The following is a 22726-nucleotide window of genomic DNA, read 5'->3' as shown; positions in this document are numbered from 1 at the left end:
TCATCAGATATTAGTAGTGTGTACAGTTGTGTCCAGAAGTATTTGGATAATGATTTTTTATGACCTGACACAATGGATTTGAAATGAAACAAAAGATGTGATTGTGGTATTACGTGTTGTACTTACCATCTAGGGATTACAGACACGGGTTTTATGCACGAGTACCTGCATTTTCAGGAGTTCCACAATATTTGGACCAAGTTGTGACTTGAATGGAAATCATTTGCAGTCAATGCCCAATGGACCTTCAGACATTCTGCAGATACTGCACTACTTCCACCTTTACTTGCTGCTGGGTTGTGTTTCTTACTGCCTTCACTTCAGTCTTCAGTCAGTAAAAAGCATGCTCTATTGGGTTGCGATCAGGGCACTGCCTTACCAAGTATCATTTCTGAGTCCATCGTACAAATACTTTAGAGCCCATAAAAATAACTGTAATTCCTTAATGGTAAATGCCAAATTTTTATGCTTCTTATTTTGAAATATTCATTCACTTACTTACTTGATTGTTTTATTTCATATCAAAATTCATGTACTATTTTTGGAGCGAACATTTCCAACCTATGCACCTCTGTGATGTATGCAAATACAAACTCCACAGAACATGTACCATATGTATTAAACTGACCACGGTAGTTCAGAATATAGACATTCAAGTTCATTGACATTTTTTCCTCTTCCTCAATTATATACAAAACAAAGGGGTCAATGCTTTACAATATGTACAACTTCAGTGACAGATTAAAATACTTGTGTGCATCTTTACATTTACACACAAACACATTTTTTTAGACATTTTGACTTGAACTATTGACGTAGTTTAACTTATTAAGCAGCCTAAAAGGTCACTGTAGCCCACTTTTATATGAGGCCCATTTAGTTTTAAGGGTTTTGTGTCAAGAGACTGCAATGAAGAACTATTTGTCTGGTTTAATTAGTTACTTCTATAGACTTTATACACATACATCTGCTCTCTAAAAAAAAAAAAAAAAAAAAGTGCAAAAAGTTTCTTCGTCATTTTCATCATACTGCCTTTAAGGGGCTGTGGCACTCAAAGCTCTTGTCTGGAAACACGCACAAGCGTCTTTGTAAATTTACAACCCACAAGTGCTGATCAAGTTAAAGCATTTCTTAATCTGGCTACTTCTGACAAATTTTTGAAGGGATGGAAGGAAAACTATTTTGTGAAACACAACGTATACATGACATTCAAAGTGGAAATGATGAACATTGACACAGTTCATTATGCTCACAATAGCTACCACAAGATCAATCTCGCTGAAATACCATTTTATAGTAACGGTACGTTGCATCATTGAGTGGCAATGAATTTGTATTTACAGGTTTTAGTTTACAACCTTTCAAAATGAATATCTAAGTGTGTTTGAATATTATGTAAGTGTTATTGTCTGGCTGTATGTAGTGTAGATATGCTGGGCTCCTCACAAGATGTAAAGGCCATTTTCATATAATTTGATCAATAATGGCAAAGACATGGGCCAGTGAATTTCCTTTTGAAAAAAATAATACTGTTATGAGTATTTGAATTAATCCCAGTTGTTATCCATCAAAAGGTCAAAATTGTTTCTCAGGGAAAAAAAAGTCATTCTAAAGTAATATTTTTTTTTACTTTTAATGCCAAAATGTCTTTACCGTTAGATGTCCAAAATGAAGTTTCAGAAGATGCTAGTTAAATTTTTTGATATATAGGATTTTTCTCCTATTGCTAAATATGCTTTCTCTATGACAACTAACACAAATACAACTTAGTTAGTCTTCAGAGTACCTTTTTCTTTGGTTTTTTTACAAACGGTCCTTCTTTTCCACTGAAGTTGTCTTTACTGTTAACGCCACTTGAGCGAGCCTAATTATTTTGTGGCATTAAACCAGAGGGATCTGTAAACTGAAGTGTCTGGACGAGGCAGCCATTTAGCATTCACACAATGGTAGACAGCAACATAAATGGTGTTATTTCTGAGATATCAATGAATATGTAGGAATTTGTGAACGTGTCTGAACTATTGCGTGTCTTTACCGTTATTTCACTTGAATAAAGATAAAGAGTATCATGGGTTTAATGGGTAGTTAGGATCACATATGCACTTGTATCAGCATTGTTTGAAGTGCAACTCACACGATTTCTATGAAGCTGGTTATGTCTTTACCATCATGCAACAAATGTTATTTCAGTGGGCCACCGCCATTCGCTGTCAATAAAGATTGCTTGAACTATAAATGCCTAAAATTTTAAATTATCAATATTTTTGGCAGAATAGGACTAAGTGTGGCAGTTTCAGCATTGGGGACACAAAAAAAATGGCAAAATTAAGACTTGTCTTTTTACAAGAGTCTCCTGTTATTGATCAAATTAGACGAAAATGACCTGTAAAAAACGTATAGAAAGAGACAAGAATGGACCCTGGTCAGACAAGAGTCTCCCTTATCCTATTTGCTAATGAGTGTTGTATCTCTTCCCTTTTGTACGACCATGTTACTACTTGATATTTCTTTGTAATATCAGGTTACACGGCTAAAGTGAAGCAGTCTGTAGGCCTATACATTCTGTATGTTGTTGTCCATTGGACGTCAAATTAAAGTGTGTATTTTGGGTAGGGGCTCCAACTTCCTTGACAAGGCATTGAGGATGAGATTGAATTTGCTGTAGCGATCCGATTGGTTGACCGAAGCGCCGCGACTCCCCCACAGCAGCCGTAGCTGAAAGTCCGTCTTGAACACCTCCAGCAGGTCTTCATCACACTGGAAACCTGAAAACATACATGCACATTTTGTAACATACATGGAAATCCACTGGATTCATTTACAAAACACACACACACAGTTACACGAGTCGTAGAAGGTCAAACTAAGTTCACCTGTAAAGGTCATAGTGCATTTTAGGTTCATACTGAAAGTTCACTAATATCGAATATACCAAACTTTTGTGAGCAGCGTGTATATTCTCATTTTAAGGAATTAATTTATTTTACCATGCATGATTGTCGTTGCATTCTCAGTGTAGCTTTGTGCATGATGTGCCACGTCGCGTGCAGCCTCGAGGTGACGCAGCATGATGTCACAGCCCTGGTCACTGGTCTCCCACAGCTCCGCCCCCTCCGGTGAGACGGATGGACGCTCCAGCAAGGTGAGAAGAGGCAACAGGAGGGGAACGCACACCACAGCAGGACAGGAGGCTAAAGGCGGTTTAAAAAAAAAAAAAAAGACTTTTTAAGACCACCTTGATCAATTTAAGTAACTAAAATGCATATGGACAGCACAGTGACACGGTGGTTAGCACATGTTCCTTACAGTTTTTAGGTTTGTGATTCGAATCTGGGCTTTTTCCTCCAGGTACTAATGGAAATGCTCGCTGGGCCGGGTTAAAGAACGGAGTGGGTTGTTTGTGGTCAGCAATACTTTGCCAGCCCCCTGACCTACACTGTCAATATGCGAGTGTGAATGCAGTTGACATATATATATATATATATATATATATATATATATGGTTTTGTTTTAGGGAGATCTGTCATAGTTGTTGTTTCCTGTAATAAAATAAAAAACCTGACCCAAAAAAACCCCCAAAACAACTGTTTGGGTTTTCTTCCCAGATGTAATGTTAATACTGCCGCATACATATTTGGATCTCATTATATTGGGCAATATATGAATATGCTGTGGAGTTAAATAACAGCTTTCTGTTTCATTTGTTGTCTGGTGCGTACCTGTTCCCTCGTAGAGATTCTTGTAGAAAGGTTTGAGAGTTTTCTCATAGCTGATTGCAGTCTGTGTGTAGTTCCTCCTCAGAGTCGTCCACGTTTCCTCCAGACGACTGATCTACACAGTGCGCAACAAGCACCAGCTTGTAAATGTTCAGGTCAAATGCGGGTCTTCTTTGTCAATACTGTGATATACATATATGTGTGTGCGTGTACAGTGGGTACGGAAAGTATTCAGAACCCCTTAAATTGTTTCACTCTTTGTTATAGTGCAGCCATTTGCTAAACTCATTGAAGTTGCTAAGTTCATTTAAGTTCATTTTTTCCTCATAAATGTACACACAGAAGCCCATATTGACAGAAAAAAACACGGAATTGGTGTAAATTTTGCAGATTTATTAAAAAAGAAAAACTGAAATATGACAGTCATAAGTATTCGGACCCTTTGCTGTGACACTCATATATTGAACTTGGGTGCTGTCCATTTCTTCTGATCATCCTTGAGATGGTTCTAAACCTTCATTGGAGTCCAGCTGTGTTTGATTATACGGATTGGACTTGATTAGGAAAGCCACACACCTGTCTATATCAGACCTGACAGCTCACAGTGCATGTCAGAGCAAATGAGGATCATGAGGTCAAAGGAACTGCCTGAAGAGCTCAGAGACAGAATTGTGTGGCAAGGCACAGATCTGGCCAAGTGCAAGACACACGAAAGCCCGCATGGAGTTTGCTAAAAAAACACCTGAAGGACTCCAAGATGGTGAGAAATAAGATTCTCTGGTCTGATGAGACCAAGATACAACTTTTTGGCCTTAATTCTCAGCGGTATGTGTGGAGAAAACCAGGCACTGCTCATCACCTGTCCAATACAGTCCCAGCAGTGAACCATGGTGGTGGCAGCATCATGCTGTGGGGATGTTTTTCACCTGCAGGGGCAGGACGACTGGTTGCAATTGAAGGTAAGATGAATCCGGCCAAGTACAGGGATATCCTGGACGAAAACCTTCTCCAGAGTGCTCAGGATCTCAGACTCGGCCGAAGGTTCATCTTCCAACAAGACAATGACCCCAAACACACAGCTAAAATAACGGAGTGGCTTCAGAACACCTCCATGACTGTTCATGAAGCCAGACCCCTGACTTAAACCCAATTGAGCATCTCTGGAAAGACCTGAAAATGGCTGTCTACCAACGTTCACTTTTGAATGCACATGTGCCATAGCTGAATGTTTCCGTTCTTTTTGCACAACTTGCTGTTCTCTAACACGGAGCAGAATGGCAAAATTCACAACGGGCAATTGATCCATGAAATGACCAATACATTTCCAAGCATGTCCACTTCTATGCCTTTCTGTTATTCTTCCAGTCTCTTTGTATCGTTTTGCAACCTGTTGATGACACTCAGTTCCAGTTCCCTCTGAGAAGCTTGTTTGAAGCCTTGCAATGGTGTTGAAATGTGAACAGCATGATGAAGAAAATAAATAAAAAATAAATACCAATCCTAATTGAACCAGGAACTTTATTGGGCATCGCATCTTCTGGTTCTACTTAGATCTATGTAGTAAACAAGATGAGGCGAATGTGCGTGTCTGTGCGTTACCTGGGGCAGTTCCAGAGCTTTCATCATGGCGGTGAACGCAAATAGGTCACCGACAGTGTCCTTCAGCTCCAACGCGACCAGGACAATGCGATTCAAAGTGCACGCGCGCTCCTCCACGCTGCCCGTGCACCCCAGAATATCCACGGCAACGCCTATAGCCATAGTGTGGTGTCTAGAAGGGCGTGAAAGGGGAAAGCCGGATTTAGACTGCTGCTTTGTTATAGAACTGTTATCCTTCAATGTTTGAAAAACATCGATTTTCAGAGTGCTGAAAAGAATCTCGATGAATCAAACCTTCATTCAGGGTCACGTGGCAGCTTTAGCCTATCCCAGTTGATTTAGAGTGAGAGGTGGGGTACACCGTGGACCAGACACATGCACAGACATTTTCAGGTGCTCAAGCCAAAAAAAAAAAAAAGGCACCTATTGCCAATAATTGAGCTCAGCGTTGGCGCCAGAGCACGTCCGACGGGAGGACATTCGGTTGCCGCGGGGAGGACATTCGGTTGCCGCGGGGCGCACATTTTGCTGCTCAAGAAACGTGCGATTCGCATGCGCAGCGCCCTGTGCTGTGGTCTGAAAACGAGTTCCTCACAGTGGAGAATGAATTCTCGCACATTGCCGTGGACGTGCCAAATGCGAGGCTGAGTTTGAAAGCAGTCAGCTCACTTTTTTTTTTTAGGACAACACCGTTTTTTAAAAGGCCCCCAGCTCCGGTAACCTTCGGGAACATTCGGGAAACGTTGGCGCATATCCAGAAGTGTTTCTTTTGTGCGATCACGCGAGATTTCGAGCTCGACGGCGGATCAGGATCTTTATGTGTGTGTGTGTGTGTGTGTGTGGTGTTCCGTGTTGAGTTTATCGGTGCACACCACACACAATACGAACAAAACTGTTAAATGCCTGATTTTGTTGTCTTCATGTGTGGGGTCTTTGAAAAATCCTTACGTGTGTACCAGTCCTTATCAGACTGCTAATTTAAGACCTGCCTTTCAATTCAAATTAGAAACCAAATTTAATAATAGAAAAAAAAAAGATAATGATAGGCGGCACGGTGTGGGCCTGTGAAACCCATCAAGTGTGAAATGAATAAACCAGGCCAAGTCATTCTTGATCCTATGGCTATTTTGATGAAAACATGTTTGGGGGAAAACGATTTCGTCTGGATATACATACCGTTCCATCAGGTCCAGCCTCAGCTGTTGACCATGTGGGAGGGTGATCAGCTCCAGGCCAGAAGCAACGCCCATCTGACCTCTCTGCTCAGACGACACTCCGAGTATCCTTGCCACCTGGAAAGCAAGACGTCTCTGCTTAACGACGTACCAGCAGCAAGTAATTTGCCTTCGTTCTTTGTCTATTTAGTTGTGTATTTCTTAGAGGGGCTTATTAGTTAGTGATAGCTTTGTGGGCTCCTGGAAGATCATTCAAGGAAACTAAACTGCTACTTTTATAATAACATTGGGCAATCTCTTTTCTGTACCTCATATCTTTTTTTTTTTACCAATAAATCAGGCAGTAAAGTAAACATGCAAATTAGTCATCTTAGCTGAAGGTTGTTCTTGCTTTTTTTGTCGGTAGGTCATGACGACGCATAAATGTCCTGGAATCTCCCCTTTGAGGTAGCACGGTTTGTTGTGGTTTAGCAAAAAATAGCACGTTGCATCTGCGGCACTAAACCAACCTCGTGAGACCTCGTGGAAAAAGTGAAGACATTTTGGTTGGCATTGGTTGGTCCGTTTGTGAGATGTGGTTTGAAGATCAAGCTTAGAATGAGGTTATCGTGACGTGTAAGTGTGTGTGTGTATGTACCTGGCAGTCGGCCATTAGCAGGTGTCTGGCTATACTGTGGTGGTTGTGGCTCAGCAGCAGCTCCTTGGCTCTCTTCAAGACCAACATCTCCAGCGGTTTATTTTCGGCGGGTAGCAGTCGAGAGTTGAACTCCGTTGGCCGGAACGCTGACTCCGTCTCCACCACCGGCCTTAGGAACACGTTCCTCTTCTCGTCCTCTTGCTCCTCCCTCCCCGTGCCCTCCTCTTCTTCCTCGCTGCTGTTTTCTAACGCCTCAATGGCGTGATGGTAGGAGCTTCTGTCCAGTCCTCTCTGCCCTCCCACCTCATCTCCGTCGCCGCCCTCTTGCCTCAATCTCTCAACATAGCTGCATGACAGCTGCTCAAGTTCATGGGCGTTGTCTGGGATAAAGTTTGGAGGGTTTGGGTCATTCCGTTCCAGCGGGCTGCAGGCCCTAAGGTCTGCGGGAGCGGGTGCCAGGCATTCAGTTCGTCCTGGTATCGCCTCAGAGTCGGGATACTGAATCTGTGGAAGTGCACAGCTGGAAGAGCGTTGCAGGTCTGCATGGATACACTTCATCGGCAGACCTGTGATGGGACAATGACATCTATTACCTTACATATCACCTGGACCCATCAACAGCAACCACATAGTTATTGTAAATGCGCCACTGAGTGGGGCAACGGCAGCGGCACGAGTTTTGGCTTTTTGTCAACTATGTGACCCGCTACACTACCAGTGCCCCAATGGACAGAGGTGTTTTTATTTTTCAAAATGCATTCTTACCTTTTGTGAGTCCACATACAGTATATAATTCCCCCTTTTCTTCTTTGCATTCATTTTACTTTTCCTTCTATTGTATGTTACCAAAGATCCGATTTGTGGTTATTGTGCCAGCTGCATGGAAGGCCTTTTTTTAAATGCATTTTCATTTTGACAACATTTTTGAAATGCTATAAGGACGGAGATGATTTGGATCCCTGTTTGAGGAAGAAGCCATTCTTTTCAGTCCACCAGTTTAAGCTGTTGTCACACAACACATACAATAAATAGCTTGAGTTGACAAAATGACTGGAGTGTAATCAAAGCATCGCTGCATGTAACTTGACACAAAAAGTAAAAATGAATACACATGGGAATTACCTCCCATCCTCCATGGACAAACAGGAGTTTCCTCACATGTGGAGTCCAGGGTGGGAAAAGACAGGCTGGCGGAAGTGGGCTGCGTGGAGCTCGAGGGGGGACCTGGAAGCTGAAGGCAGGGGAAGCGAGGCAAGCGTGTCAGTGGAACTTTGCTGGGTTTGGGGGGAGGTTTAGGACACAGCTGGCTGTCAGAGCCCCGGATTGGTTGACCTGCAAGAAATTCAAAGATTTTGAATTTAATTTCCTATTCATATGCAAGCAGTGTCAGGGAAAACAATTAAAAAGGCACTCATTACTTGAAGTGAATCAACTACTGTTTGCTGATACGAGAAAGTCTTCTGTGACTGTGTCATGCTCTGACCTGTTAGTGGCTCTGCCAACCGCCGTGGGACTGACGGGCTCAGCAATGGCTCGCTGCCTGTCCGGAACACAGGAGACTTGGCATTTGGGCTGAGGGGAAGGGGGTCTGAGGGCTGGTGGTTCTGAGGTCTGGATCCTGGAAGTCGGAGATAAGTGTTCATTATTACAGAGGGAAAACCCACTCAACTGACACATCATGAGGTACACCTGCTTAATATAATGAGAACCAGTACAAGTCAAAAGCTGAGGTCCCTCGCTTGCTGGGACCTCAGCCTCCTTTGTCAAGCAAGGAAGCTCGCTCGCTAACACAGCTACCGCCTTCAGTGCTGGACAACCGAAGCAGAAAGCAGCCAGTCATGTGGACAAGCGCAAGGAGGGAAGGCGGGGGGCAGCAACAGTTCTTTTTTTATCTCCCCTCATACCACTTGCCACTTGTTTTTCTAAATCCACCTCCAGGGCTGACATCTGCTCTCTTGCGGCCAGCGAGCAAGCACTCTGAGGCGGGCGGGCCAGTGACAAGCACTGGTCTCTGGCTGGTTCGCTTTTCTTACCCCGGCTCCCGCCCCGTGACTTCCACACGATACTTCTTCAGAAAAGTGACACTAAACACTCAAACTACTCATTAAATCAAGTTGATGATCAATGAATAGCCTGTTAATTAATTTGAATAAAATTATCCATGATGTTATTATTTAATTTTTAAAAGACAATTTTTTTTACACGTTTTAACTATGTTTATTTTTACATCATCTACGAATGACCTAGCCAATCTATCAGTTTGAAAAATCAATTGTGACTCCTGTGCACAAAAGTTTGCCCACCCCTGCTTTAGACTTCAATACATTTTCCGTGCATGTTTTTGGAATGTCGGAGGAAGATGGACTATCCGCAGAAAACCCACACAACTATGGGGTGAACAATAACCTAAATTCCTTTTTCAATGCTGATTCTGTTTGCACCATATAGTTTCAAGTGCAAGATGATAAAATGTATTTTTTTTCCTTACCAAGTGGTAGAAAGCTCTCTGATTGGTGCGCTTTCAGTGGCCGCCGCTTCTCTGGGAGTTGATTTAGACTTGCTGGTTGACTGCCGCAACGATCCTTCAACCTGAGAAAATTATAATATAAAATAATCATGAACACACACAGCCAGACTGTGGATTTTATAACTGGCAAATAAAGACTGAAGAATCAATGCATCACTGTGTCACCGACACACATTTGGCGATAATCCACTCTCCACCAACCTGAGCTGGCTTCCTCTACCCATGCCATTATTGTGGTAGTGGGCGCCATCGTGTATGCTGTGTGTGTTCTCTTGTATTTGTCCGTTGGTAATGTTGAGGCTTAGCCGCTTCTGACGCCGCCGTTCCTGTTCGATCAGTCCTGACTCTCGATGGTTACTGGACAGTCCGTACTTCTGTTCCAAGCAGCGCAATGGCAGTGTGCGGTTGATGGGCTGGAATATAATGGCGCCTACCACCTGGAACATAAGTGAAGTAAATCAACTTTCAGATGCGTAATAATCATTCCAAAAAAATATATCAATATAGTCAGATTTTATAAATACAGAATGGGGTATGCTAAATTTCTTAAATGTATTTTATTCATCCATCCATTTTCTGTCCCCCTTATGCTCATTCGCGTCACGGGAGAGCTGGAGCCTATCCCGAATGAATTCGGGCAAACGTTTGGTTACACCCCGGACTGGTCGCCAGCCAATCGCAGATATTTACTCATTTATTAGCTAATTTTTTCCCCCCGTTTCTAAGTTTTACTATTATTTTTCCAACAGATGCAGGTAATGTTTAAAACTCACCTGAGAGACAGGTTTTCGGTTCCCGACATAATATCTTATTAGAGCGGGAACACTGTCAAAACCTTCTCGCTCCACACGATACTCAACCCTGGAATAGGCTTCGTTCAACATCACAACCTAGGGGACAAATAGTGAAAAAGTTTGTAATATTTTACTCTATACTACATTGTTGTGGACAATATTGCTGTAAAAACAAAAATGGTCTATTTTTTTTTGTCCACTGACTCATGAAATGAATGAAAAAAGTGAAAATGTAAAAAAAAAAAAAAGTAACACAAAGAAAGTACTACTAAAGGTGCGGGCAGTTTTATCCAATATGAAAAATAAAATAATAAAACTAAGTTCCTGCCTCAAAATTGTTTCGACATGTGAATAGGCAATAAGAAAAGATGTGAAAATTACAAAAAACAAATGGAAAAAAATGAAGTGCTGTACCCATGTTCCATCATTGTTAGCATATTTTCATTCATAAATAAAAAATAATTTGCCTCACCTTTTTGTTAATTTTAAAATGCTGTGCCGTATTTCGCCATTGACATGTCAGAACGTAACTTCCAGGACTGGACAATGAATCACGAATCAGGAAATCTCCATCTCGCTGTACGAAGTTTTCAGAAACCTAGGACGACGCAGACATACACACATACTCACATATACATTGGTACATGGGAGCATAAGAAAGGCTCTACACTAACCTTTGCACTAGTAGCAGCAGCAGTAGTGGTGCAACCAACATTTTCAGTTGGTCGCACCGGCACATAGTTTGGTCACACAATTTTTTGAGCATGCATGACCATGGCATGCCATAGTTTCGTATGGTTGACAGTAACAGACAAAATATACTACTGTGAACAAGAAATTTGTCCGCAACAAGCAGTAACAGACAAAACATGTCACTTAAATAAAAAAAAATAATAATAAAATAAAAAAAATGTTTTTATTTGATCATTTGTTCGACTTAGAGGGGCAGTTCTTATAGTGAGGGCTCCTAAACCTCTTCCCCTGGGAAAATCACTTCGTTTTGAGCATTACAACGACCATATGATTGACATATATTTAAAAATGATTGCACAAGTGTACCACCACCATATAAAAGTATCGTTTATGATTATTCACACTATTTCACAAATTCTGTACAAGCGAAACAAACCAATTTAACTATTTGAAATAATAGTCCCAAACAGATTATTATTACACTTTATGTTAATAATAGTTTCTTTTCATTTACAATCCTCTTTAAAGCAATCTAGGCTTTTTAAACTTTGCACATACAGTATCTTTATGTCTATGCTATAAACAGGGTTTAGACATCCACATCATTTATGTGGCCCACGAAAGCTTACCACAGTTTTTCCTTTCTTTATTTCTGTCAAAAACTACATAACCATTATAAAGATTATAATAATCTAATGCATGGGTAATTATGTATTATGATGGTGCTATTATTAGGTTTCCCACTCAAAACGTAATGGGTAAGGGACAAAGATGTGAAACTGCTTCATACTCTGGAATACATGCCTTGTCTGTAAACAAATACGGTGCTGCTCAGCTTCTGGCTAGCAGATGTCATGGCTAAGTATACGTTTAAAAAATAAAATAAAACTAGTGCGGTACAAAGGCAACTTGTCTGCATCCTATTTATGTTGCACTTTCCCAAAAAGAAAAGCTTTAAGATGATGATGTTCCTGTTTACTTTAAACAGGAACATTTCATTTTTTTCCCCTTGCTGTACTGAAGTTGAGCTGAAGCGTGAATTTAAAACCAAGGTATGTACCGAATTGTGATTTTTGGCAAACCTTCTAGAAATTCTTCATTTATTTGGTTTCATCATTATGACCAGCCACCTGAGGGCAACCATAACTGCTACAGTAACATGGCAGACAAAACCCTGTGTCACAGAGTTTTGCTTTCTTTCCACACAGGCATCTCTTCTTCAAATTAATGACTATGATTAATCAATAATAACAATAATAAAAATAGATAACATGGCAGACAAAACCCTTTTACATTTTAACAGCCAAACTCAGTGTCACAGAGACAGCCTTTAAAAAGAACCATATGATCCAAATTAGATTCATCCTCACTGGAGCTCGAGACTTTAATCCAATTGCTACATAACATATCTAATGGTTGTTTGGTTTAACCCAAAAGAAGCACATAATACAAAGTGAAATGTCTCTCTCTTCACACCCACATGTACTGTACCGTAATAACCTGTCCTGCATATGCACAGACACGTAGAAAGAAGAAATTGCTTTGCAAACACATCTGTCAATTTAATATGCATTAATAAAACCACCTCTTATTTACAAAGCCTCTAATCAAGCAGTAAGCTCTAAGCTTCTGATTTACTGAGATCCGGCGCTAAATTTGTGTTCACTCACTCCCGCCAACAGAGTTGAAAAGAGGGTTTTGGTAAAGTAGCTTTAGGTAAAGTAGCTCAGGAGGTTCACCATTGAAAAATTGGGAGAGCAGCACGAGTGCAAAACTAAGTTTGAAATGATAGAATGGGAAGTGTTTATAAAAGATGCAAACACACATGACTCAGATACGGAACAGAAATCTATTTCTCCATAAATGTTTGGGAAAGCCAGCGACCACATAAAAGCCATGTTTGCTTTGATTTAAATGATGTGCCTGGCAGTTGGGTGTATCTGCCCATCCTGCATAACATTGCATTTAAAACTTGGGACAGCACACCCGATAAACTGTCGAAAGCCGTTTTGTCCAGTGTTCCTGTTGTTGTGTTTTGTACTACTTGTGCATTTCACAGTAGCATGCTGTTTTGGTAACATTCAAAGAAGCTACATTTCCTCAGGCAGTCTTAAACCTTCAATGCATCTCATCCGTTTGACATAACATTACCTATCTTTTCACCTATTCGTCCGCTCGAGACAGTGCCCACTACATGCACGTAATGTCACGTGACCAACATGGAACACGGGATAGCTGACTCCATGTGTATGCTACGCTAACCAGCATAACTAGTACTGATGACATGATTGTTTGAAGGTGAACTTGCTCAAAGTTTGTTTTCTTTATGGCTGGTGTCGTCGGACAAAAGTTAAATATTTACATGTAGATTATATAATTTATTTATACAAATATGATATGAGACTTGGAAATAGGAGCCAAACAGGAGGATTCTATTGCCATAACAATAGCCTATTGTCATCTTTGGTGGCTCTGTGGTGACATTTTGTGTATAAAAAAAAAGACATTGTAGATGTTTGTACGTATGCTTTAAAATGGGTCCCCTCCCCCATTCACCGAGCACAGAGGAAGTGCTTTTACCCATTTTGCCAAATGCGTTGCTCATATACCAGATTGTGCGGACATCTTGTCAATCTCCATGGGCAATATCTACCTGAACAAATCCATGCTACTTAGCCTCACAGAACAATTAAGCCCGCCGCACACTGCCAAATGCGGTCCAACCCGATTGGACCGGGCCATCGCATAAAAATAAGAGTTGCACATGCACCCCACACATTGAGCGATCGTGTATGTGGACGCCCTGAACAGCGAGCTTGAAAAGGCGTTTGATACTGTGTACACAGTATATTGGACTTTACCACATTTATTAAACCATAAAAAGATAGATTAATAGTTAAGGAAGAAGCAGCTAGCTAAAGAGAGTGGATGTGGGTGAGAATAAAAGCGAGTGTGGATATTTAAAAGGAGTCTCACTGATTAAATTTATTTGAACGTTCACAAACATTTTGGTCACAAGCTTGGCTTTTTCATCCACCGACACATTGTAAATTATGAATATAGTTAAGTATCGATGTAAAACATAATATTATGTCTCTGCTTTTTGCAGATGATGAGGTTCTAATGGCTGCAACAAGCCGCGATCCTCAGCTCTCACTGGAGCGGTTTGCAGCAGAGTGTGAAGCGGCTGGGATGAAAATCACCACCTCCAAATCTGAGACCGTGGTCCTCCTCAGTCAGAAAAGGGTAGAGTGCCCTCTCCGGGCCAAGGAAAAAATCCTGCCCCAAGTGGAGGAGTTCCAGTATCTCAGGCTCTTGTTTACGAGTGAGAGAAGACTGGAGCGGGAGATCGACAGGTAGATCAGTAGGGTGTCTGCAGTGATGTGGACTCTGTATCGGTCTGTTGTGGTGAAGAAGGAGCTGAGCCCAAAGGCGAAGCTCTCAGTTTAGCGGTCGATCTACGTTCCTACCCTCACCTCACCTCACCTTTTGGTCACGACCCACAAGATACAAGCGTGTGAAGAGAGCAAAAATGAGAAGACAGATGAAGCTGAAAAGTAACTTTTGGGTGTTTATGTTACTCAGAAGTATTATTTGTGCAGGTTATTTTCCCTGCAAAACCAAATTGTTGTGGTCTATTGGAATAACTCATTGGATTTTTGATAACTTAAAAAAAAGTTAAATTAAATAGCGAACAACTATAGCAACTATAAAACATTATGTGTTTAGTACACTGTTCAGTTATGTTACTAATTGATATTGCAGTGGTAGTAAGAAGAATGAGACCAAATATTTTAGAATTAACTATTCATTTACACCCCAGTAGTACAATTACTGAATTTTAAAATGTTTTCTTTCCACCCAACTGAAGTAGCTTTGATGTCATTTTAGCTACTTTTGTCATTTCATTGCTAGCTTAGCTAGCCACGTTTCTCTGGTGAGTAATTGTACTTAAGCAACATCTGATGTAGAATAGCTTCTGGCTTAGCTCACTACAATTTCCAAGTAGCTTGCTCATTGGTTTTTGTCATAGTTGTTACATTATGAGTGGCTCCTTCTTACTACTAGTCTCCAAGTCAGACTTTCCGAAGTTCCAAAATTGTATTGTTGTGATAATCTTTGTTTCTGGCATTGTACAAATGTTTTACACGAACGAAAAAGATCTCCCTGCCCCCTCTCATTTTGCCTGCGCTATGATGGCACCACTATGTATGCTTGTTTGCAACTGCCATTCAGACGAGGTATTTAAAGACTCAAAGTTACCCATCACATTTCGTCTCAGGTTTGATTCATTTAGCATGCCCAATGGAATCTATCTATCTGCTTATACCCTTGCCAGAATGTGCAAAATGAACTGCGTGGCATTTTTTCCCATTTGGCAGACACAATCCTGCGTGTGCCCATTTAGTACAACCCCAATTCCAATGAAATTAGGACATTGTGTTAAACATAAATAAAAACAGAATACAATGATTTGCAAATCATGTTCGATCTATATTTAATTGAATACACTGCAAAGACAAGATATTTAATGTTCAAACTGATAAACTTTATAGTTTTTCGCAAATAATCATTAACTTAGAATTTTATGGCTGCAACACGTTCCAAAAAAGCTGGGACAGGGTCATGTTTACCACTGTGTTACATCACCTTTTCTTTTAACAACATTCAATAAACGTTTGGGAACTGAGGACGCTAATTGTTGAAGCTTTGCCAGTCTAGGACCCGCACTCTTTTACTATGAAGCCACGCTGTTGTAACACGTGCAGAATGTGGTTTGGCATTGTCTTGCTGAAATAAGCAGGGGCGTCCATGAAAAAGACGTTGCTTGGATGGCAGCATATGTTTCTCCAAAACCTTCACAGATGTGTAAGTTACCCATGCCATTGGCACTAACACAGCCCCATACCATCACTGGCTTTTGAACTTTGCGTCCATAACAGTCCGAATGGTCCTTTTCCTCTTTGGCCCGGAAGACACGACGTCCACAATTTCCAAAAACAATTTGAAATGTGGACTCGCCGGACAACAGAACACTTTTCCACTTTGCATCAGTCCATCTTAGATGAACTCGGGCCCAGAGAAGCCGGCGGCATTTCTGGGTGTTGTGGAAAGATGGCGTTTGCTTTGCATAGTAGAGTTTCAAGTTGCACTTACAGATGTAGTGTCGAACTGCATTTACTGACATTGGTTTTCTGAAGTGTTCCTGAGCCCATGTGGTGATATCCTTTACACATTGATGTCGGTTTTTGATGCTGAAGGATCGAAGGTCACGGGCATTCAATGTTGGTTTTCGGCCTTGCCACTTACATGCAGTGATTTCTCCAGATTCTCTGAACGTTTTGATGATATTATGGACCGTAGATGATGAAATTCCTTGCAATTGTATGTTGAGGAACATTGTGTCATGGTCTGTGTTTTGGTTTTGGTTGTTTAGTTTTGTTCCATGTTTTCCTGTGTTCCTTGTTTGTCGTGTGCTCATTAGGTTGTTGTGTCCACCTGTTTTCGTCTACTTTGTCGACCAATCAGCTCTCTCCAGCCACTCGTGTCTTGTCCAGGTGTTCCTCGTTGTCTCGTCAATTTGTTTGTATTTAGTTCCCTGGGTTCTTTCAGTCCTCGTCGGTTCATTGTCGTTGTCACATGTCTTGCCATGTCATAGTCGCCAGTTGTTTTTGTCATAGTCGCCAGTTGTTTTTGTCATAGTCGCCAGTTGTTTTTGTCATAGTCGCCTGTTGTTTTATCATTGTGATTAAATATTATTATTTTGAGATTCCCGCACTCCTGCCTTGCCTCCCTGCTTCCCTGCAATTGGGTCCACCATGTTCTTGCCTTGCGTTCCTCGCCGTCGCCCTAACCATGTTCATGACAGAATGAACCGACCAGAACAGGACCCAGCGGGAAGAACATGGCGTCACCCTGGACGCCACCAAACTGGCTCCCACCGTCCTCAGCCTGCCATCCATACCTACCCTCCTCCAGTAAGCCCTATCATTCAGTCTTTTCTGTCCTTTTCCTCGGGTCCCCCCACTTGTCCTAGCTATTCACCATGCCCTACTATTGTACATCCACATGTTTCTTTAGATTCAGATTTTTCTGATTGTGAAGATGGCCCTGATTTAGTTAACCTCCTGTCGGATTCTGACTCTGACACAGATTTAGATTTTTCTGGTTCCTTCCCTAGTTTATCCCGTCCTCGTCAGTTTTTGTCACGTTTCCACGTTTCCAACCCCAGTGAGTCCAAATCCTTTCCCTCTGACCTTTTCTTGGGCACCCGTTTGGCCATCTACCCGGGACCGCCGCGTGGTGGCCAACGGAGGCGCCCAAGTAAAGGTCAAATTTTGCCCCCTCGTTTTTTCCCCCCTGTTCACAAATCACTTGATTTTTCACCTGTTCCCACACGTTGTTCCACGGCTCCAATTAAGTCACGTCTAGTCAAACCTGCCCCCAAGCCATGTTCAGTACCAGCCATTTTTCCTAGTTCACCTTCCCGAGACCTTGTGCACTCTTCCACTCCCGTACCCTCTACTCCCATACCTCAATGGCGGCAGGCTGAGGAAGCGACTGCAGCTCCCGTTCCGGCTAATCGGCAGCTGCGCCAGGCTCCCGTTCCGGCTCCTCGGCAGCTGCGCCAGGCTCCCGCACCGGCGGCGCTCGTCCAGCGGCCGCCACCCATCCTTGCTCCGGCGGCGCTCGTCCAGCGGCCGCCACCCGTCCTTGCTCCAACGGCGCTCGTCCAGCGGCCGCCACCCGTCTTTGCTCCGGCGGCGCTCGTCCAGCGGCCGCCACCTGACCCTACTCCGGCGGCGCTCGTCCAGCGGCCGCCACCTGACTCCGGCGGCGCTCGTCCAGCGGCCGCCACCTGACCCTGCTCCAACGGCGCTCGTCCAGCGGCCGCCACCCGTCCTTGCTCCGGCGGCGCTTGTCCAGCGGCCGCCATCCGACCATGTTCCGGCGCCGCTCGTCCAGCGGCCGCCACCTGACCCTGCTATGGCGGCGCTCGTCCAGCGGCCGCCACCTGACCCTGCTATGGCGGCGCTCGTCCAGCGGCCGCCACCCGTCCTTGCTCCGGCGGCGCTCGTCCAGCGGCCGCCACCTGACCCTGCTCCAGCGGCGCTCGTCCAGCGGCCGCCACCTGACCCTACTCCGGCGGCGCTCGTCCAGCGGCCGCCACCCGTCCTTGCTCCGGCGGCGCTCGTCCAGCGGCCGCCACCTGACCCTACTCCGGCGGCGCTCGTCCAGCGGCCGCCACCTGACCCTGCTCCAACGGCGCTCGTCCAGCGGCCGCCACTCATCCTTGCTCCGGCGGCGCTCGTCCAGCGGCCGCCACCCGTCCTTGCTCTGGCGGCGCTCGTCCAGCGGCCGCCACCCGACCACGCTCTGGCGGCGCTCGTCCAGCGGCCGCCACCCGACCACGCTCCGGCGGCGCTCGTCCAGCGGCCGCCACCCAACCCTATTGCCTGGCCCCTGCATTACCATTGGGTTCGGCACCGTGGCCGTCCGCCTGAATGGCCCTGTAAAGACCCTGGTGCTTGGCGTCCTGGACGACCTCCTGACCCGCTCAGCCAAGCACCTCACCTCGGGTGGCCTGGATGGCCACCAGACTGACCTGAGGGGTGGACTCTGTACCCTCCTCCAGGCCCCCTTCCGCCCACCCTGGGTTGGTGACTTTTTGGTTGTTGTTTGGGGAACGTCTGGGATCCGTTCCTTTAGAGGGGGGGTACTGTCATGGTCTGTGTTTTGGTTTTGGTTGTTTAGTTTTGTTCCATGTTTTCCTGTGTTCCTTGTTTGTCGTGTGCTCATTAGGTTGTTGTGTCCACCTGTTTTCGTCTACTTTGTCGACCAATCAGCTCTCTCCAGCCACTCGTGTCTTGTCCAGGTGTTCCTCGTTGTCTCGTCAATTTGTTTGTATTTAGTTCCCTGGGTTCTTTCAGTCCTCGTCGGTTCATTGTCGTTGTCACATGTCTTGCCATGTCATAGTCGCCAGTTGTTTTTGTCATAGTCGCCAGTTGTTTTTGTCATAGTCGCCTGTTGTTTTATCATTGTGATTAAATATTATTATTTTGAGATTCCCGCACTCCTGCCTGCCTCTCACGCACTTGTTCACAAAGAGGTGAACCTCGCCCCATCTTTGTTTGTGAATGACTGAGAAATTCAGGGAAGCTCCTTTTATACCCAATCATGGCACCCACCTGTTCCCAATTAGCCTGTTCACCTGTGGGATGTTCCAAACAGGTGTTTGATGCGCATTCCTCAACTTTCTCAGTCTTTTTTGCCACCTGTTTATGTTCAACAATAAAGTTTATCAGTTTGAACATTAAATATCTTGCCTTTGTAGTGTATTCAATTAAATATAGATTGAACATGATTTGCAAACCATTGTATTCTGTTTTTATTTATGTTTAACACAACGTCCCAACTGCATTGGAATTGGGGTTGTAGATCAGTTTCCACATCTGTTTGTTTAAGCAATCAAGTTTGCACCCTTTAGTAAATCAGGCTCTTAGTGTGCAGTGAGGGTGCCTTCTTATTGCTGATTTCGTTTTGCAAGGTCGTGTCTGGGTTACTTTCGAGAGGGAAGACTGACTGCTACATAGCCCCATAACATGTTACCTGCCGGGGTATCGCACCATGGTACCAAGCATGACTTCTCGGCTCCTCGCAGTTCATCTTCAGTTCTTCCTCGAGCTCTCTGCGAAGCTTCTCTGATGGACCGTCCAGGATGAACTGATCCTGGGAAAACTGCAATAGGAATAGAAAAAAAACAGGATTCTTGAGAAAAAGAAAAATACTTGTATATAATGTGCAGAAAATAGGCCTTGATATGACAGTTACTCTACTAGTATTAAATATGTTTGAGTACTATGAAAGATTTTACCTGTCAGAAAATTAATTGAAAGCTCACAATTCACAAAAGAAAGCCTTCAGTGATTAAAACAAATGTTCTGGATTTTTTTTGTCAAATAACTAATAATAATGAAAATTTTCTGAATTTAACAACAGCAACAACAATAATAATGCTAACAATAATAATGGGGGGGGGGGGGGGGTGGAAATACCAGAATAAAGACTACTTTATTCAAATAATTAAAAAAAACACGACAACTGCACTGCAAATTTAGTGAAACATATTCATAAAGCATAATCATATAATAATTTGATGGCTTTGGTTACCATGTCGATTAATTTCATTGCACTAATATTTTAGATGCATATTTTGTCTGGTTTGCTGTAAGCTGCCGACCGGAAAAGTGCATACATAATGCAGTACTATTCAAGTACAAGGCCAAAGCAAAAAAGTAAAGGCAATTTAAGTACCCGTGGCAATTGGTAAAAAATATATAATAATGATAAAGTATAATATATAATATTTAATCCAAATATAATTCTTATAGTTGTAAATTTTGTAATAATTAAAATGGATGAAAAATAATATGCAAGCATTAAACATGCAGCATTTAAAAAGAGGTTGCAAATTTATCTGAGGGTAGTCAAAATGTAAATAAATGGAAGGTGACGTGAGCAAATTGAGGCATATTTCATGATTGTTCTTTTTCATTTGAAGGCTGACATATTCTGACATATCTTGAAAGTCTTGAACGTTTGGATAGAACAGTGACAGACAAAAAGGAGTGGTAAGAACCGGACAGGATGCTATGTCGCCACTACAGCCTGCAGCACTACACACAAACACCCTGAACACACAATAAACACACATGAACCTGTTGTGCTGTAATGCTTTTTACAAGATTTAGATGTGCTATCAACCCCGAATTAATATATGTCACTTTTTGACGACAAAACACTGTCAGGTTTATCATTCTCGTACAAGGGTAAGGTTTGCAAGAACAAACACATACACTTACATGGTAGCTATTGGGTCGCAGCATAGTTTCACCCTTCTCCCTTTGTGAAAGAAGCTCTTCATAGCCAATACGCAAAATCAGTCTCACTAACTCTGCAGCCTTCTTTCAAACACATATATGGTGTTTCGAATCTTCTGTCAGACAGTAGGCTCAAGCTCTCGCTCACGCACACAGACACACACACACACGGATCCACACCCCCCATTCACACCCACAAACACACACCCATTCACTGTCTCCTTCGGGATTTTCTCTTCTTCCTGGTTTTGCACCCACTGCTTCCCAACGTGACGACGTCACCACTCTCAGCTACTACCCGGCCCTGTCCTCCTTCACACCCTCTCCTGACGCACGGATACACACCTGCACACACAAACACCTAAAGAACCTAAACATAAACTCTTGGATTCTTTACAGTTTCCCTTGCAGTTATAACTTGTGTAATGAGGGTGTATGTAGGTTGTATGCATTGTGTTGTCGTCGAAAATGTAATACTGTAAATATTCAGCTTTTAATCTGCAGTTTATGGTGTATATAAAAAAAAAAATATGGCAGAAGAAATATCATTAAATAAATATCAATACAGATAGTTTTATGCATGAACTATCTGGGTTAAGGCAATTGTCCTCACTGTTGGCTTCAGTGTGGACTTTTTGCTTCCCTTATTAAAAGAATCAGCCACAAAGGTAGTAGTCCTGATCCCAATTTATTGACTTCACTCACACAGTAGTTTTCCTCGCAAGATGTCTGCACCAAGAAAGGCAAGTACATACATGCAAAAAGGGCAAACTGAAAATAAAAGTAAAAAGCATGATAACCTTGCTTTCATGCCATAAAATACTTTTTATTGTAGGATGTTCCAAATTTCAAGATGTCACTTTTAATACTAGTGCAAGTATTCCTATTACTACCACTATTGCTGATATATATATATCAAACAGTGTTGGCTGCTGCAGCTTTGCAGGCAGAGGCGCCTTCACTTGGCCCTCTCACTTTCCACAGTAATATGATTACTGTATATTCTACTGTAGCTCTAAATGGAATCATACCCCAACCCCCCTATCGTTGCAAGCAGGTAAAATAAGATGTTCGACATTAAGAGCCCTTTGTAAATTGCCTGTGTGCTGAGGCACACATCACATACATATTGAGAAGAGATATGGGACCATGTAGGAAGTGTGTCAGGAAGGTTCCAGGACTGGTGTTGCAAAAGATATATTTCAAATCCAAACTATAAGTACACACTTTTGTGACACCGGTCCTGGAACATTTCTGACTTACCTCATGTATGATACTGAAAATACCTCAATAAGCATCTCTGTGAAACTGAATCAAATCTCTTATGTTTGAGTCACATTGTGACTTTTCTAGCTCTCCTTTCCTTCTGGATATTGTGACTCACTGCCTCTCTAAAGTCGTTAGAGTAGATCCCCTTGCCACGACTATCCACATGAGTGCATGTAACAGGAGACTTACTATCCTATTACAGCTAGTTTACAACAAAACAACACACAATAACATAATGGGCTTGAAGTCATAATGTTTTCATAATGTTGCATGATGTTTTTCGTTTCATATGTGATGCGTGGACACAAAGTATTGTGTACACGTGTACATGTCCTGTCCGCATGTATGTGTGTGTGTGTGTGTGAGAGAGAGAGAGAGAGAGAGAGAGAGAGAGAGAGAGAGAGAAAGAGGGAGAGACAGTGTGAAAAAGAGAGC

At 42.7% G+C, this 22726-nt stretch overlaps 1 protein-coding gene across 3 annotated transcripts in view; it reads right to left on the bottom strand.

The window, feature by feature from the left end:
• Positions 1-494: 494 nt before the first annotated feature.
• The window catches only part of bcar3 (BCAR3 adaptor protein, NSP family member), a 97118-nt gene continuing 74886 nt past the window's right edge, over positions 495-22726 (bottom strand). For all 3 annotated transcript variants that reach the window (XM_061779697.1, XM_061779698.1, XM_061779699.1), the window contains 13 exons: positions 19752-19880; positions 10921-11046; positions 10428-10544; positions 9856-10091; positions 9616-9716; positions 8611-8745; positions 8250-8459; positions 7128-7693; positions 6492-6607; positions 5316-5487; positions 3720-3831; positions 2988-3191; positions 495-2765 (listed from right to left, as the gene is read on the bottom strand). In XM_061779697.1, coding sequence (XP_061635681.1) covers positions 2587-2765; positions 2988-3191; positions 3720-3831; positions 5316-5487; positions 6492-6607; positions 7128-7693; positions 8250-8459; positions 8611-8745; positions 9616-9716; positions 9856-10091; positions 10428-10544; positions 10921-11046; positions 19752-19880 — 2403 coding nt within the window. In that variant the 3' untranslated portion in view covers positions 495-2586. The remainder of the gene's footprint in view (positions 2766-2987; positions 3192-3719; positions 3832-5315; positions 5488-6491; positions 6608-7127; positions 7694-8249; positions 8460-8610; positions 8746-9615; positions 9717-9855; positions 10092-10427; positions 10545-10920; positions 11047-19751; positions 19881-22726) is intronic.

This window comes from Phyllopteryx taeniolatus, chromosome 7 (assembly GCF_024500385.1).
Source record: "Phyllopteryx taeniolatus isolate TA_2022b chromosome 7, UOR_Ptae_1.2, whole genome shotgun sequence".
NCBI classification, from domain to species: domain Eukaryota; kingdom Metazoa; phylum Chordata; class Actinopteri; order Syngnathiformes; family Syngnathidae; genus Phyllopteryx; species Phyllopteryx taeniolatus.
This window is presented reverse-complemented; position numbering and strand designations above follow the sequence as displayed.